At 29.8% G+C, this 19,537-nt stretch overlaps 1 protein-coding gene across 1 annotated transcript in view; it reads left to right on the top strand.

Annotated features, from left to right (window-relative positions):
* Nucleotides 1-19,537, top strand: part of LOC148273346 (tachykinin-like peptides receptor 99D) — a 121,921-nt gene that overhangs the window by 37,693 nt on the left and 64,691 nt on the right. Inside the window, exon 4 of the mRNA XM_088238840.1 lies at nucleotides 9,311-9,507. Coding sequence (XP_088094966.1) covers nucleotides 9,311-9,507 — 197 coding nt within the window. The remainder of the gene's footprint in view (nucleotides 1-9,310; nucleotides 9,508-19,537) is intronic.

Below are 19,537 nucleotides of genomic sequence, written 5' to 3'. Positions count from 1 at the left end.
GGACATTTTTGGATGAAATTGAAAAAATAATGGCCAGCGTTATGTGAAAAAGTGCAGTGAACCAAATTGAACCGAGGAAAAATAACGTGACACAAGGAACAAAAAATACGAATTGACAGTTGAGGTTGACAATTAACAGTATCACAGGCGGGAGATGTGCGCGCACATTTTTTATGCGTGCGTAGATCACAGTTCAAATACTATTTGAAAAATTGGACTTGTTCTAATTTTTCTGAATTTGGCCACAGATTTTACCCTTTTTGTGTATTTATTTAAACACTTTATATGCATATACATTTTATTTACTTATAGACAGACACAATGCCTTAAGACAATTTCTTCCTACCTACCCAAATCCACTGTGTATTACAGGATGCAGTATTAATTATTTTCTTACCCATGTAATACGACCTTTAGTTTAAACAACAAATCAATTCAATATTCAACAAAACTCGAATCATGCAACCTGTTTTTAGGTGTCTTTAAGTTATGTTTTTATTTATTTTATTGGGTAAACAAACAGTATGTTCATAAATATTTTCAATTTCTTTGTATATTCGTGTAAAACGCTTTTTATAAAAAGTGTTTTCAGTGACCAGTCTTAAACAGTAATAAATTGATGCCGATTAATTTAAATTGAAACTCCTATATGGCGGTTACTGAATTTTTCCCTAGAGAAGAAATGAAGATCATTTAACCTTGATTTGAAGGTTAACTACCACACTTACGTAGCGCCTCATTCAACCTCACCCTAACCCAATTCGAGAACACACGTACGGGAAACAATGAGTATTGGTTGAATTAAGGTAGTGACGCGCATAACCGGTTACAACACTTATCGAATTATTCGATTATTTTTTATCCGATTTCAATATTTAGAAATAATTTATTCGGAAGTAACAATTAAGGGATGTGATTAAAATAATCTAGTGGTTCATTAATTTAAAGGATTTATGAAGATCATATTTATCATAAGTAACAGTTTTTTTATCAAAGTTTTTACTATTTACGTCAATTGATTATTATTATTATTAGTAGCCGACATAAGTTTAGGTTTCTGCTTCGGTTTTGGCCAGTTTTGGCCGCGGTTTCGGTTTTGGACAAAAATTGGTCAAAACTTCAATCTCAGTCGAAACCTTTGATCGAGATGTGTCAGGTTGCGTTTGGCTGTGCTCGGGTACATCTTAAAGCTTGTGAAGTATAAGTTATGTTTATCACATAGCAACAAATAATTTTATTTATACCTTTTATTTCATTGTGTAATTTATTTTATACTCATTTTAATGAATTTGTAAGGTTTAACAATAAAAACGCCTAAATTTAGTTCTTTTGAAATGATTTTTTCTAAAAAAAATTTTGATCAACGAGAAATTGTTTTTGTGTTAACGTAAGATATTTTATTTTATTTAATTTTAAGCTCAAAATAAAATCTCTAGTAGATGAAATTGAGCATTTTTGAGACCTTTTTTTTTTCGCGTTCAAACAAGGGAATAAAATTATCAAAGCTACTCGCTATATTTGCGTAGTGTACGGTGAAGGTGCTTTGAACAATTGGAAAAGATGTTTTAAAACAATAAAGCCAAATACCTTTTTGAATATCCTACAATGTTTTGAGTATGCCTTAATGTTTGTATATAGGCCGAATTTCCTTCTAAGGAAGTTATTTAGATCCAAATTGCAAAATGCTGAATGTTACACAGTTTGTAAAGTGGCCATTTCAACCAGCCATATACCGTTCTCAAAAACCTTTTCCCTCTCCGTTGCAACGAATTTAGATTATTTTTTTAATGCCATACGAAGCACAATATTGAAAGAATAAAACAAGACAGAATTCATTAGTAAAGTATACCTGAATAAAGAAGCTTGTATAGCTTTGAAACCGGTCGGTAGTAAAAAAAGTGTTGAAAAACAAAGTTGTTTTATTTATTTTATTGTAATGAATAACCACAAAGTTAGAGCTTCAAATATAAAACTTATATTATTGAATAATTTATTGCATTTTTTTTGTTGTGTCCTCATGCTTTGTTTATTTGGAAAAAAATGAACAAAACTTATGTTAATACCTAATAAAATATAGCTTGCCATTCAATTATATATTTTTATTAAAAATGTTTATAACAAATATTTAAGTTTTCGGGGCCATTCTTAACGAATTGTAAATAACTCACTAAAAAACAAACCGTAGCTAGCCACGGAACCATCACCCGGCTTGTATTCACATCAATTTTACAAAATAATGCGACGGTTTAAACAATATAAAAAACATAATAATAACTAATGAATACTATCTTTTTATGAAAAGTCTTTCTTTTTCATTCACATACCTGAATTCTTCATTCGGCTAGATACAGGAAAAAAAAGTAAGGTTATTCAAAATTGAGTTAAAATCTCGCCGCAACCGATTTTATTAGATGACAATCGATTATTATCAGTAATATGCCATTTATTTGTTGATTGCATTTATTAATCCTTTACGCGCAACCCTAAATTAGGGTTAACGTATGGGAATGGATGATTATTGGGTAAGCTCATGGATGAAAAGTATATTCTGTGCGTATTATCTACCCCGCGTCGTACAAAAGTCATCCAGTCGGGTCGAGTTAGGGGTCCTCCCTGGGGGTTTGGACTTAATTAAAGATTGCCCTCGTTCGTTGTTCTGTCTTGCCGATATAATATTAAACAATTGTTAAATTAGTTAACTTGTGGCCATTTTGTAGGACGGAGACATAATATTGTAACCGCAGGGTATTAAAGTGTAATAAGGGTCGCTGGTTTCTCACTGGTTCAGTTTACATGTTAACACTTTGCTATTTAAAGGAACAAATTTGTCCTGGTGAAAAATAACTTGTCCATCTTTTATATGAAAAATGTATTTATTCATTTATTTATTTATTATATATATACGGCCTAAGCCAATTACAACAGTTACATGAAGAAACATAAATGCAAGAAACTGAACAAAAAGAACATAAAACTATTTAGCAAAGACAAACAAGGGCAAAACAATAATTGTATACAATATATTCAAAAAAACGAAAAACCTACATCTTTGAGCTAAACCATACCAATCCAACTTCATCCCACACTGTTTAATCGCGAAGAGATCTACGAAAAGCCGGAAGATCTATCAATTTACACTTGATGTATCTAATCTCTTATATTTTATTTTATTGAAATAAACTACACTTGGTGCCTTTTACATATAAGTTGCATATAATGAAATATTTAAAACAAATTCTTACTGAACAGTTATTTACAAATTAAGGAGTCAAAAAAAAAAGATACACAGTTTAAAAATTATATTACTTGTTAAAAAAATACTTGAAAAAATAAATATTTTTAAAAAAAGTAAGAAAACAACACATATTAATAAAAAAGTTAAAACCATTTTGAATAACGCTAAACGAAGATTTTTCTTTTTTAAATTACATGTATTATTATTTAAAACTACTACTTAGGTAACTAATATAAATATACATTTGAATACATACTGATAAAAAAAAAATGATGAGAGAAATATTTTGTACTTTAAATAAAATCAAGAAAAGAAAAATAAAACATTAATAAAGAAATTTAAACTACTTTAAAGAATACTAAATGATAAAGAGATAAATTATCTAGAACTATTAGGTACTAGCTTCTCCTACCCATGAAATAAAGGTGAAAGGCCGTCCTATATAAACTAAACTTAACATGCAATGGGTCACCAACACTTTTCGTACAGATTTGGTGATTTTTTAGTAGTTTCAGCTATTTTTTTGTAATTATTTCAAATTAAATACTCCTGGGGATCAATTTTGCGTAAATATGTCATCCGTTTGGTTGTGTCAAATAACTAATTCTTTACAAACCTCAACATTTTAATTATGGAAGCAAGTTTTTTTTTTGTTATATTCTTGTAGTTTGATTACAATACGACTTTTTCATTAATTTTTGAAAATATATCGTATTGGAAATAAAACAGCTTTTTTATCGCAATTGCCTGACAGTACAAATACATACAACATTTAAAAAAAAAAAAAAAAAACAAGAAAAACGTATAATCGTTTTCAAGCTATAAATAACATACTTCAAAAAGAAAAAAATCAAAAACTCTACTAAATCTATGTTTAATATTTAAAAGATAGCGCATATTAAAATATTCATTTGTTTATTTACAAATCCAGTCGAGTTTGTAACATATGGTATATTTTCATTTATTTAGACAACAAATAAATTTATAAATTGACATGAATAATCTTTTTCGATAATCAAGTACAAATGTCTGAAAATTTGCAGAGCTTATGAACTGTCGTTTGTTCGTTCAAGTTATTTGTTAAGTTGGTGGTTTCAGTCTTTGCAATTTCCTTATCTTCCTTGCGGTCCACATGGCCCTTCCTGAAGCACCAACTGCTTCTTCCCCACCTCACTATGGCTTCGACACCACAAACAGACCTTATCGTCTCATTTCTAATCTGATCTCTAAGAGTTCTGCCTGCGATAGAACATAGAAATCTAATTTCCGTCACTCTGAGAATGATGTTTGTCCTGTTGGTATGGGCTCGGACTTCATAAAGAGGCAAACGCATCTCTTATTTATTTATTTATTTATTTATTTATTTATTTACGGACAAAGTCCATTATAAACATTACAATTAAAAGAAATTTTTACAAAGGAATAAAAAAATATAAGGAACAGAAATAAGCAGCAAAGACAGATGATAGAATTTTTTAGATTAAGTAAAAAGCATAGGCTAACTATACAGATTCTTTAGCTGATTTGTAAAGAAAGACATCCTTACACCATAATAATCAAGATCTTGATGATCGTTCACCCGCCTGATCATTCTGGGCAAAGGCAACTGTGCACCATAATTGGTCCTGTAGTGACCGAGGAAAAGCATTTCATTATTTCTTAGTCTACGGGTGGGAACGTTAAAAAGAATCTTTTGCAAAATTTCAGGGGCATCAATGAGACAGTTCATAATTTTATACATGCAGATTATATCTGCAATGCATCTGCGTTTTTCAAGACTTGATATGCTTAAAAACCTCTCCATATCAGAATATGAATAGTCTCCTCTTTCCAATCCCATCTTCCATGCAATTTTTCTTATAAAACGATGTTGAACTGATTCAAGGCGCTTGATATGAACAGCATAATGAGGGGACCAGATTACAGATGCATATTCAAGAATAGGGCGAACTAAAGAGCAATAAAGTGTTTTAAGTGTAAGCATACTTTGGAAATCAGACGTAGTTCTATTAATAAAGCCTAAAATTTTTAAGGATCTGTTTACTATATTATCAAAGTGTTCCAGAAAAGTTAGTTTATTATCTAGGATCACTCCAAGATCTCTTATAGAGGTGACAATCGAAAGAACTTGGCCATTAAGTTTATAATCAAAAATAAAAGGATGTTTACATTTATGGTATGAAATAATTTTGCATTTATCGATGTTAAGTTCCATGTTATTAGTTTTGCACCAAGTATGAAATGCATTTATGTCTTCTTGGAGTCTGACACAGTCATCAATATTTTTAATTAGCTTAAGTATCTTGTTATCGTCAGCAAAAAGCCAGAATTTTGTAAAAGAAAAAACATTAGCAGCATCATTAACAAACAGATTAAATAGAAGAGGGGCCAAGTGGGCACCCTGTGGTACACCAGAAGTTACTAGGAAGCTATTTGATATGAAGTTATTGATTTTTACACTTTGTTTTCTATGTGAGAGGTAGGATTTTAAAAACGATAAAAAGGGATCTCTAATGCCTACAGCACGAAGTTTAGCACATAAAATGTTGTGATCAACTTTGTCAAAGGCCTTGGAGAAGTCTGTATACAGTACATCAGCTTGAAGATTATTCTCGAACGCTGTAAAAATAGTATCAGTAAAAGAAAGCAAATTGGTCGTCGTTGATTTGGCTGTCCTAAATCCATGCTGCTCCTCAATCAGCACATTTTTAAATATAGGTGTTATTTTTATGTATACTGACCTTATTTTCGGTAAGCACGTGTTTATTTCTCATGTGGTGTCACAGCTTTATTAGTTTGTGCTCGTTCTTTCCCATATAGATCACTGATGCTGAAGATCCCTACGCCTAGGCAAATAAATCGCATGACTTGCTCAATAGATAAGTTATCGATGATCAGTTGACATCTGTTTTACTGACAGAAATCATCGTATTTCTTAAAAGAAAGGTGAACAACTCTTTGTGAATTTAAATAGCATATTTTCTTTCCTTTTCCTTATGTTATCAAAAACAAAAGTAGATTTTAATTCCGCTTTTACGTCAGTCAAAATATATATCTTCAAAGAAGTCACTTTACTGTCAAAGAATTTTTGTAAATCAGAACGCTCTCAGAGATTTTTTTGACATGTTGGCACAAAAATATTACGATCGTTGAAAAAAATATGAAAATATCTTTTATGACGTAATATAATGAAAGGGATATTTAAAGTCCTTTTTGATGATTTATAAGAATAAGCCCAAAATACAACGGACAAAAATCCTTTGTAGTTTCATAACCGAAATTCTTCTCAATACCTAGATAATTCCATCCCTTTCAATAAAAAAACTCGAAAAAATTATATAAAACCTTTTATGGAAATGATTTTGTGACAAAAAACTATTGTCTGTTTTTGATATTGCGTTTTAGGTTTATTTATTTATTTACTTTTGGTTTACACACTGTAAAAAATATCAATATATTATTCATATAATAAAAATATTTAATATATTTCTCCAATTATATGTTAACACCAATAAAATACACAAAAACCGATAAAAAAATTATATTTTAAAATAGTAATTAACTGTCTACAGTTATTAACATAACTTTCACATTAAAATAAATTTTAAATTAAAAGTAAATACATAAATGCATGATTAAGAAATAATATAAAATAAACAAAAAAAAATTATTCGAAAATTCAAAAACTAATTAAATAATAAACAATTACCATATAAAACTTGATGAAACGAGAATCAAAAATATTAAATATACCCAAATTTAATGTATTATATGATCGCTGTAATTTAATAAATTTTATACAAACAGTCTTATAATAACATATTACAACAAAGATGAAGAACATTTAAGAAAAGGTAATATAGAAGTCTAGGCATCTACAGGGCTTATGACCTGTCAATGGCTGGTTTAAGTGGCCACTTTACACATTGTGTAACATTCACCATTCTGCCTATATTTGAACATCTATATTCCTTCAATTCTTTCACTTGTTGATATTTGTGAAGTTAAAGAGCTGAAACCTTTATGCGGGTGAGATTCATCTAATTGAATTATTTCACCTACATACTAGGCAACGCCTGAAAATGTTATTTTTTCAATTTTTATACTTTATGGACCAGGTAATTTATCAACAATATTTTGAGTTTGTCCAAATTTTTAATAATAATAAGTTTTTTTTATGCATAATAATAATAATTATAATAACAATAACAATGAAATGTTAAAGATGAAGTTACAAAGAATATTAAGTTAATAAGGGTATTGTGTCATCAAAATAAATGGAAGAATCATATTAAAGATATGTACATAAATAAATACTAAGAGTGATTCCACGTTGTCTCCTGCTTTCTCATCCGAGACATTGTTCCAATTCATGAAGGTACTGGACATTAGACACTTTAATTTTAAAGAGTCGTTGACACATTTTTGGTCACATAACTGGCGGCTACAAGAGTAGATCCCAGCAGAATGCTCGTGCAAGGTTTTCCTGTAATTTGAATTATTTCATTCCAAAAACACGTACGATGTTTACTCAGAGGAATTTCTCTTTTATGGCCCCAAGAGTTTTCAATGTCCTGGATGAACATATAGTTCTCCAAAACGAAAGCCATTTTCAGGAGTGTAAAATTTTGGATTTTGTCTAAGGGAAGAGACCATTGCAGGAGACTGCTGCGAGATATTGCATAGATTTATATACTATTGAGCGTGTTGTCCAGATGCCCTTTGAAATATATCGTGGTTAAGTTAAAGTGACCATTTGCAAAAATGTCGAAATTGAGATTATTTACTTTTTGACATCGTATTAGCATAATGCTTGACTGGTAAAAATGCCAAGTCGATCCGACACTCTAAAAATAATTTAATTTGTAAAATATGTGACCATTTGATAGAAGCTAACAGATTTTTGACAAGTAAAACTGACCAACACACATAATCTCTTTTATCAGTAAATTTAGGATCCAAAAAATTGACCAAGTAACAATTAGTCAATTTTACTTGTAGGTGATGTCACCAGTAAAGAGTTTGTTAGAGTTAGTAGTCAGTAGTTAGTAAGTTTGTATACGTTTTGTATCCGTCAGATACGGTTGTTTTTATTAAAAGATCATTAGTAAAATTGATTCTTTACAATATTACGTATCACTTCTTAATTATTTGTTCTTTTTCATTTATTTTGTATTTCTGTGTTTATTTAACCTTCATAAATATAAAAAAATGGACCATTAAAATAAAAAATTCCAAAAACATAATTTATAGTTATAAAATAAAATACTACCTCCCCCAATGAACGAAACAAAAATGATTATCTGCCAAATTTTACAGGTAAAAATGACTAAATTTTTCAATTCAATTTTTTTATATAAAAGTGATACTGTTTTTTTAAATACGTTTAAAGCTAACATTAAAATTTAAAATACCGTACATATAATGTAAAATTACCAACCACCTACTTGAAAAATCTTATCTTTGAGAAGCAATTGAACTCTAGAAAAACACTAAAATGGCTCCCCTGAACATTATTGATTTTATCACTTGGTCAATTTCTCTTGTATGCCCACGATATGTATGTTTTTGTGATAATATTTTATTTTGGCTATTATTCAATCATGTACGTGTTTTTACTTTTCATTATGTTGTATCCCAACTCAACACAGGGCCCTTGGCCTCATAGAGTTTGGGATACGTTATTATTGTATTTTTTGTAATATGCTTGTATTTATATGAATAAATAAATAAATACGACTTTAGTTTTTTATTCAAAGAATTTTAATATTTGTATGGACCATCATTCAATACATAAATATCATATTTCAGTAGTAATGCGTATTTTTTAAATTCAACACATATTTTAGACTGTCCCTTGTTGTTTCAAATGATCAATCTTTATGCCCCAACCAGAAACACGAGAAACCATCAAACATTTTATTGCAATAACAGCCGGACAGTGTCTGGAATCAATACTCCCATACATCGAAGCACCATCAGAAATGGGTATTAAAAGCTAAAAAAATACATGTCAAACTTAATTTATTTGGTTCAAGGACTAATTCATTTTATTAAAGGGTGTTTTTTTTACAGGTAGTGAAGATGATGATTGTAGTGGTGGTCATATTCGGGGTTTGTTGGCTCCCTTTCCACATGTACTTCATAGTGACATCATACTACCCCGAAATCACCAACTTCGAGTACATTCAGGAGATATACCTGGCCATCTATTGGCTGGCCATGAGTAACTCCATGTACAACCCCATCATATACTGCTGGATGAACTCAAGGTAAGTCATCCCTTTTAAAAAATCGCACATTTTACTTTTTTTACTTCCTTCCTTTCTGGAGCGAGATTTGAAAGTGCATATTGCGATCTCTCATTTATTTCTCTATTGCTTTATCACAAATAACTGTCGACGTGCTAATAAGCGACGTGATAACAATTTCTCATCATGGTTGTTTATCGTATTCGCAATCACCATGCAACATCTGTGAAAACCTTATATTAAACATCCAAATATTTACGTTTCGCGACGTATAATCCTGCTGCGCAATCATATATTTGAATTTCACCGGTGTAAATATGGAAGTAATTCCAAAACTGCTATTTGTATTTATTTATTTATTATTTATCACGCTATTTATTGCATTTAACCGGGGGTTGGCAAGCCAAATTTCAAAAATAGCAGTCACTACAGTAATTGTTATTTAATTTTAACTTTTTTGTATTAAATTATACTATTTTGTAAATGCAATATATTGTATAATTTTTTTATAGTAAACGCCGATTTTTTTCGGGTAAACTGTATTTATTTACGAGGAAAACAAAAAACAAACCGACACGAGCGTCGACTTAGAGATTACACACGCGTTGACCTATGCCTGCGATAACTTAAGCTGTTCATTATAAAACAATGTTTGAGTATGTCCAAATGCTTGTAGGCTGGCTGGATTTCCTCCCTAGAGAGTTATTCATATTTAAATTTATTTCAACAGAGAGAAAAAACATTTTTGAGAAGGGAATATGGAAGTTGAGGCATTTATAGGGCTTACGACCTGTCATTGGCTGGTTTAAGTAGCCAATTTACACACTGTGTAACATTCACCATTCTGTTCACGTTTGAACATCTACATTTCCTCAACTCTTGCATCTGTTGACTAAAACGTTTTAAACTGTGTTGCTTCATAAAAATAAATATCTATATTTTTAACCTTTTTTGAATGTAAAATTAACAATATAATATATAAATAATTGTTACGGAAAATTTTGAGTAAAAAATGAATAAAACTTCAATATTAGCTTCATGTTCCAAAGCAGACATTAAAAATTCCTTTGGATTTATTATCAATATAAATCCCCAAATTTGTTAAAAAACAAAAGTTAGCTGTCGTTTGTAATAAAAAAAACTTGTTGGAAATTCTGGAAAATTGGAAATTGCGAGGTTAACGCATGTTTGTAATATGGTTATCATGTAAGCCACATATCGATCTTTATTCTTAACAATACGTTAAACATCTGAAAGCAGTGTTACTAAGTCCAGTTGCGTGGTTTTTGGTTAACACATTGAGATATTACAGAGAATTTGTAAGTTTAAACTTATCAAACAATTTTTTCAATGTTATAACATCATTTCTAGATCATGATTATGTCATTTACTATTTTATTTTCGATTTTGTGGTTTGACACATTTTTGCATAAAACCATCCGTATATCCAATAACATTGCCCCTTTTTTTAACTATTTTTTTTTTACATCGTTTTCGATTAATGTATTTTCAAATGTTCTTAAGACAATATTGTGTTTCATGTAAATGCTTTCAACTAAGTTATTTACACGTCTGAAGATGCTCGTTAGAAGATGAAAGCACTAATTGGTCAAGTTCATTAGTAGATGTGTACCAAGTATTTTAAACTGAAATTTCCATATACAAAAATTTAAGTTGTCTAATTTAATGAAAGCTTTAATTTTTCAATAATATTTAGAATTTGTCCAAATTTTAGTAGACAAAGACTGGATTCGACTCCCCGGGAGCTGTTAATAAATACATATTTAAACCAGCCAATGACAGGTCATAAACCCTGTAGATGCCGAAACTTCTATAAAGCCTTCTTTAAAATGTTCTTCATCTGTGTTGTAATATGTAAGCTTTATTTTTTTTTATGTTTTTCGTGAATTATAAGGCAATATCATTTTTTTCTTGATTTGTGTACATAAAATTGAACGTAGTTATGTAGAAAGCATCCAGCCAGAGAAAAGTGAAACTGAGATAATAGCACCTTTGTAAAAAGAGTGAATAAACAAATCTTCACAACAGTTGGAATCTTTTTGACTTTAACAAGTGATAAACAAGAAATGTATTCGTTTTTTTAAAATTACAAACAAAAATTTAATTGTATATTGGACCAGTTTAAATGATTTTTCAAATTTGCTAAGATTTTTCTAGTGCTGAGGGTGTTTTCTGCAAATTGAGAAATGCCGTTTTTGTGATGGACACCATTTTTAGAAGATGATTAAATCAATTTTTAGTATGAAAGCGGTCTGGCTGTTTTTAGCAGGACATAGAATTGACCTTACTGCACCCGATAACATAAATATCTAATTTTTTTTCAAAATTGTGGACTGGCTGATTTCTGCATAACTACGTTCAATCAATAGTGAACATGAATATTCGAAACTAAAAAAAGGCAACCTTTTTTTATTTTACTTTCCCTTTTTTAACATTTTTTTCTTTAATTTGCATATACATATACTGAAAAAAAATATTTTAACAAAATTTATGTAAGTATGTATACTATTGTAAAAAATCATGATTATCAAAATGTCGTTGACATTGTGAATTGAATCCTGTCACAACAGTACCTTTTTGAACTATCTCCTCCTTGCAAACGACAAAGGTTTGACATTTTGCTAATTTCTTGAAGGAGGAACGCTGTCGATAGAAAAGGTAGATCTACTTTCTCCCAAACTGAGAACCAAATTGAAATTGGCGTTTTTAGGTACCGTCAAACTCAGTCACTTTGCCCACAGGATCAAACTTCACAAATTAGTTTCAATGCCTTTCAAAAACACCCTTAATTTTGATCAAGACAATATTGTAAGCAAATTAGAAGTCATCAATAAAGAAAACTAAATCATTTACATCAATTAATAAAAGTTCTTGTTTTAGGTTACTGTTTAATCATAATATTTTTTATTTAAATTAAAGACTACCTATAATTTAATCCACAAATTTTGGAATAACTAGTACCGGTTTCATCATATTCACACACACACACATACCCTAAAATCGGGTGTTTTTATATTTATACAAAAACAGTAAAAATGGAGGATAAATAATTGTATAATAAGTCAATTTAATCATTTTCGTCAGAATAACCTTTTTTCAGTGTTACTAGGTATATAAATTATTTTATAATTGGTGTTATTTTAATAAGTTTAAATACATATTGTCGCCGTTTTGGCAAAAGTCACCAATGTTACTTGATTAAAAAAGGTTGCAGTGGTGTGACTTTTAATGTAATATCAACAAGAATAAATCACTAAAAGCAAACAGATTCCTTTCCATTTTTTAAGTAAGACTGTTATCTTCCTAATAACAACATTTTGGTTGTCTTCAAAATATATTTTAAACCACAAAATTTAATATTTATTGGTAATATTTTCTTCCTGTCACTATCTCTTTTTGGTTACATTGTCCAGATTATAAACAACAAAAGTCACTTAAACTAATTTATGCCACCTTGTCACATTAAAAACCTTCTAAATACATAAATAAATACCTGAAAGAAAAAAAAAACAAAAGAATTTATAAAAAAGACAGGAATAGCGTTAAAAGACGTCTAAAACAAAAAAACCTGATTTTACCTTAATTTCATAACTTTCAGATTGCGATTTCTCAAAATGATGTTTTTTGGATTATTTACTTTTGCCTGAATGGTGACGATATATTGATGTGACTCTTCTTTTATCAAGTCCTTGATTATCCTACCCCAGTGGAATTTATGATTGGACATCCGAAACGTAAAGTTTAAAAATATAATTGGTAATTTATTATATAAATAAAACACGAGTGATACTTTAATCCACAAATTTGAAATATCCAGTGACCGGTTTCATCGCTTTCGCGACATCTTCGAGACTGGTATCTTTATTAAAAAGTTAAATGTATTTATACAGAACAGAGGTAAGGATACATAATTCAAAGTTATATGTAAGTAAATTAAAATTAAAAAAAGCCGAGCCATAAATGCGTATGGAGAGAGGACCAGGGCGTATATACTCCCTCGCATAGTAAAGAGACTCCCGGACGAAATAAAAAATAGTGATATGAATAAAAACAATGTAAAATTGGTTTTAAAAATCTTTTTCCTAAATTCTAAGTTTAGTCTATAAAAAAATAAAAAAAATATATAAAAAAATGGGGAAACCAAACAATTTAAAACAGTGTCAAAAAAAGTGTTTGTTTATTATTTTTTATATATTTCGTTTTCAAAAAAGACTTGATTAACTTGTATTTAATTTTTTTTAACTTTTATTATATTGATATTTTTAAGATTTTTTAAAAAAAAATATTTTATGTAAACATTTATTATATTGTGTTACAAAAATGTTTAAAGAGAGAAATCCCTGCAAAAAAACTGCTTTTGCAGTTTGGCGGGAATTAAAAAAAAAATTGTTTAGAATTTAAAAAAGAAAAATAAATAAAAATAAAAAATAAATTTAAAAAAAATTAAATAAAGTTATTTTTATCTTAAGGATCATTATCAACAAATTTTCTATGGGTTAAGATGTCGCGAAAGCGATGAAACCGGTCACTGGATATTCCAAATTTGTGGATTAAAGTATCACTCGTGTTTTATTTATATAATAAATTACAATGAACTTCCATCAAGAATTTTCACTTACAAACTTAAATGTTTTATAATTGGTAAATTCACCTCAATGGATACAGTAATGGATAATAAATATGTGTTAGTTGTTTATTTATCTACTATGTAAATTGAATTTTATAATAAAGATACTAGTCTCGAAGATATCAAGAAACTCATAAATCTGGTCTCCGTTGTTCTAATTAAGTTTGTGGATTCAAGTGTTATTCTTTTTTTATTTCTATCATAAATTACAATGAACTTCTACCAAAAGTTTTCACTAGCAATGTTAAATGTTTCTTAATTCAAAATGTTTATCCTTTGACTATTGTTTCTAAGTTATTAGAAATAATCATGCTATAAAATGAGAATCAATTTTTGAAAGAACGGAGTTCGAACTTTGTACCTTTCTACGATCAAGTTTTCTGGGTAATTATAACGAGAGACATTTGTTTTTTACATTCATAATGCAATCAGTAACCTCATTTCCCCTTTTAAATACCACCACTTTTGACTTACTTTTGTTCATCACCAAGTCTCTCTCCAGGCTTACAACATACATTCTAGAGACTATTTATTGAAAACCCTTCTTACTGCTTGCTAAAAAAACTGAATTAACAAGAAACTTACTAACAAATTGCCAATTTTGCTCCAATACTCATACATTCTATTTCACTGCCCATGTATATTTAGATTTAACAACCGTGGTGACATTACACATCCCTGTTTCACGCCTTTTGAGATTGCAAACCAAGATGTGAATCCCCGTTTAACGTTTACATACGCTGAACTCTCTTTGTAGAGAAATGATACTGCACGTATAATTGTATTGTTTACTCCATACTTTTCAACACGCCCCACAATTTCATTCTATCTACTGAAGCTTGTCTGACGTTTTGGATCGCATCTTTTATTAGGATTAATGTGACAGATAACCCAGAAAACTTCATTGTGCATCTCTGAACATCCGTGAATATATAAAAAATGTATTTGGAACTACTTATTTATTTGAGCAACATAAAACAGGGATATTCTACAAAAAAATATGTAATCATAGTCCTGTTAATAAGGTGGGTTCAATTCAATTCATTCAATTCAATTTCAATTAAATTCAATCTCAATTCAATTTTAATAGCCTTGTACTGTTAGGTTTTTATTTATTTATTTATTCATATTTTACTCTTGCAAACTATAAACAATTATAAAAAAAATGAGACCTCACTGGAGTTATCCGTGCCTAGACACTTAACAATATACTTTTTTGAAATGTTTTTACATTTGAGAATAAACAAAAAATACTAACTTAATAAACAGAGATAATTAACAAAATATTCAGACTGTTTTAAAAACTAGGTATATATGTACATCTATATTATTTATGTTACAAAATGCACAATGAAAATAACAAAAACCTAACATAAGCCATACACTTGTGGAGCTGTTGATTCAATTTAAATGTATTTGCCTACTATGCTCGAGGTCCTGTGTTAGATTCCTGACAGAGTGGACTTGAAATATTGTTTGTAAATGTGGTTCAATACTGCAATATTTCATTGTTCCATAACTGGTACCTGAAGCGTAGGATTGATCACCTTACCTTCACGTAACATATGATCGAGATTCACAGCATAATTTTCCAAGGCAGTGCCTTATGTCGCACTTGATGCGGAAAAAGAAATGATGACGATATATTTATTTCAAAAATGAAAATTGGCTTAAATTTTACTTGGAAAATATATTTTAGTGTCATGAATATAGAATATGATTTCTATAACAACTGACAAAAAAGACGCAAGAAAATACCTGAAAATATTGTATTGAAGATTGAGAGGTTTATAATAATCCCATGACCTATAAGAAATGGCTATTGTTATGTGCTTTTGTATTGAAATTGATTTGTCCCTAACCTTTTCAGAGTCAAACGGCTCTTTTCCTTCGAATTGTCGTATATCATTGTGTCTCCATTATGGAAGATGTGCAAAATAAAAAAGGGTTAAAAAAGAGCTTCTAATTTTTTTCGTTGAATCGCAAAGTACCAACTGAATACAAATTGAATAAAATATCTTGATTGAAAACCACTGTAGATAAAATGCGAAAATGTTTCACATTAGGAAGGCTTTGAAAAACAATATCACTTCACTCGATAAAAATTTATCCGTATGTAATCAGTCCACGTTAGTGTTAGCTACTAAAAGCATGTTCTCTATCAGCAAGTTAGTTTTACATTTTTTTTAATGTTGTAACTACTTTTATGAAAGTCCGTGAGTGAAATAGAACCAATATCCTCGAGGAGTGCTTTCGACTCGATGACTGCTCTCCGATAAGAATCTTGTAAAATAAATCGAGTGAAGATGACTCCGCCTCGTAGTGAAGTGGTAAGCGCATTTGCCAACTATACTTGTAGTCCCGGTTTCGATTCTTGTGAAGGTAGACATAAAACATTTAATTAAAAGGAAATCACTCCCTATTATGGTATAGAAAAAAAATCTTTTACATAATGGGAAAGGTTAAAATATATAAATGTTAATATATTTTTTCATATATCAAAAATTTATCCGGTTTTTATGTTTTTTTATGAATAAATACTTTTTTTTTTTAAAGGGTGATTTTAAACTGCAATACTTTATTGTTCCTAGACTGGTACCTGAAGCGTAAGAATGATTACCTTATCTTAATGTAACAGATTATCAATATTCGCTGCATTCAGTGTACCAGTGCAGGTCCCTATGCACCATAAGTTGCGGATAGGGACATGATAGTGATGATGATGATGATAATACATACATTTATAAAATACAGATACATATCTTACAAAGCAGGGGCGAACCGTGTGTAGAAGCGATTATGCGCAGCTTACCATTATATTTGACTAACTATAATAATGTTTTATTGTTACTTTATTTACAGAAAAATAAATAAATAATTAACATTTATTTTAAATCATTTCCACCGTTTGTATTTTATCCTAATATAAATATAAATTCAAATTAAGCGCCCCCTGCGCCTGCGGTGAGCCAATAAACTAGCCGATTATTTCATCTTATTTTTTCATAAAAATAAGTGTACAATATTTTGAATGTATAAACCCCAGTGCGGGTTTTTCTCCTAGAGTAAACTTGCAGATTACACAAATTTTTTGAAGATTCTTAATTTGGGAAACAGTATTTCAAACATTATTTCTTAAGGACTATTTTTCTTTGAGATAGTACTTTTGACATAAGACCATAATTACTTTCATGCGTCATATTGCAGGACGCGGCCGTTTTTAGCACTATTAATTACTATAACAATTCGGCCAGTTGACATTTCAATTGAATACCTAATATCGACTGAATTCATGGCGATAGTTTTGATTTGTTTATTTATTTATTTATTGTGGATGACTTATATAGCGCCATTTTTGTAATAAAATACCTCAAGGTAGTAATGGATAATATATCTATATAATATAATATATCACAAAGTAACATCGTTTGAGCTGATTTCATGAATAAAAGTTGTTGTATCACACAGAACCACAGAAAAATATCAATTTATAGTATATATTACTTACATCATATTATGTACCTCCTATGTAGGCACAAAAATATGATATTTTTTTATAGCTTACCTGTTATTAAATTCACTATTCGCCACTTTTACAAAGAGACGGAAACATCTCGAAACCGGTAGACAAAGAAGAGTCGATAATTTCAATATTGATCAGATGTTATTATCTTGATGAAATTGAACGGAAGGTTATGTTTATTTTAATATTTGAATTAATTTGGGATTAAAACACGATATCGTAAAAGGTACACCAGCTCACTTTGATCAAAACAGGTGCGTGCCGAGAAATGTTTGCATTGTCTTATTATTTCTAAAACCTCAATAAATAATAGAGAATCTACTCAGCGGAAATCAAAAGGAAGAAAAGGTTTATTTACAAAGGGTTTTCAAACACGGTAACCCTTAACTGCGTGAAAGTTTTTAATCCTTTCAAAAACATATCGTCCCCGTTCAGGCAAAAAGGGCACTAATTCAAAAAAATATATTTTGAGAAATCACTTTGTGAAAGTTTGGAGACTAAGATAAAATCAGGTTTTTGTGTTTTGGACGTTTTATGAATACAAAACAATTCCTTCATGTTTTTTTTATAAATTCTTTTGGTAACTTTTTGTTTCTGGATATATATATCATATATAATATATAACAAGAAAGGTTTTTAATGTGGAAAGATGGCTAAAATTTGGTTTTGTGACTTTTTTTATATTGGAGTTGCTTTATGCAAATCTTGAACCCACCATGACCCGTAAGCATCTGGGTGAGCTCGTAGCCTGCATTCTGCATTCTCCTGAAATTGTAGGTATGAAAAATGGTAGGGAAAAACATTTTAGTTATACTTCCGGTAGTCTCACTCAAATAACGATCATTCCGGAGTTGAAGGGTCCTACTTCCTTTTTTTCTTTTGGCAAAGCTAAGCGGGAAATCAGGGAAATCATTTTTTTGTTTTGTGAATTTTGCTTGTTTATAATCTGGACAATGCAATTCTCATAGATTAGTAACAAAAAGGAAATACGAGTATTACAAATAATTATTAAATTTTGTGTTTAAAAAAAATATGCTTTAAATGAAGAAATATTTTTTTTCATGTTTATTGTTTTATGTTTTACTGTATAAATATCTAAACAAAAAGTTTTCTGGAAGAAAACAGTCATACTTGATTGCACACCTTCTAAACTGTTGATAAATTCGATCTACGTTTTGTGATTTATATTTAACAATATTTTGAGTTTGTCCAAATTTTTGTCGCCAAGGACTGGATTCAACTCCCTGGGGAGCTGTTTATATTAACATATTACAACAGAGATGAAGAACATTTAAGAGAAGGTAATATAGAGGTCTAGGCATCTACGGGGCTTATGACCTGTCAATGGCTGGTTTAAGTGGCCATTAAAAAAAAAATCATTTTCAGGCGTTGCCTAGTATGTAGGTGAAATAATTCAATTAGATGAATCTCACCAGCATAAATAAAGGTTTCAGCTCTTTAACTTCACAAACATCAACAGATGGAAGAATTGAAGGAATAAAGATATTCAAATATAGGCATAATGGTGAATGTTACACAGTGTGTAAAGTGGCCACTTACACCAGCCATTGACAGGTCATAAGCCCCGTAGATGCCTAGACTTCTATATTACCTTCTCTTAAATGTTCTTCATCTCTGTTGAAATATGATTTATATTTGTTAAAATTTCAATTTCATCAAGTCACACTACTGTTTTTTACTAACAACGAATAATTTCTATTTACGCAATTTTTTTCTAACTTTGGTGACTCTTGCCTCTTGAAGGACATAATTTTACCCCTTGAATGGCATATTCAACTAAAAATTTCCTTTTGTATTAGTTTTGCCTAAAAGGCGACGATATGTGATATAAATATATTTATATTAGGGTGTCCCAGACC

The sequence above is a fragment of the Micrasema longulum genome, unplaced genomic scaffold (genome assembly GCF_059751315.1).
Source record: "Micrasema longulum isolate JH-2025_06_02 unplaced genomic scaffold, ASM5975131v1 h1tg001977l, whole genome shotgun sequence".
In the NCBI taxonomy this organism is placed as follows: Eukaryota; Metazoa; Arthropoda; class Insecta; order Trichoptera; family Brachycentridae; genus Micrasema; species Micrasema longulum.
The sequence above is the reverse complement of the archived record's forward strand: the minus strand, read 5'-3'. Positions and strand labels throughout refer to the sequence as shown.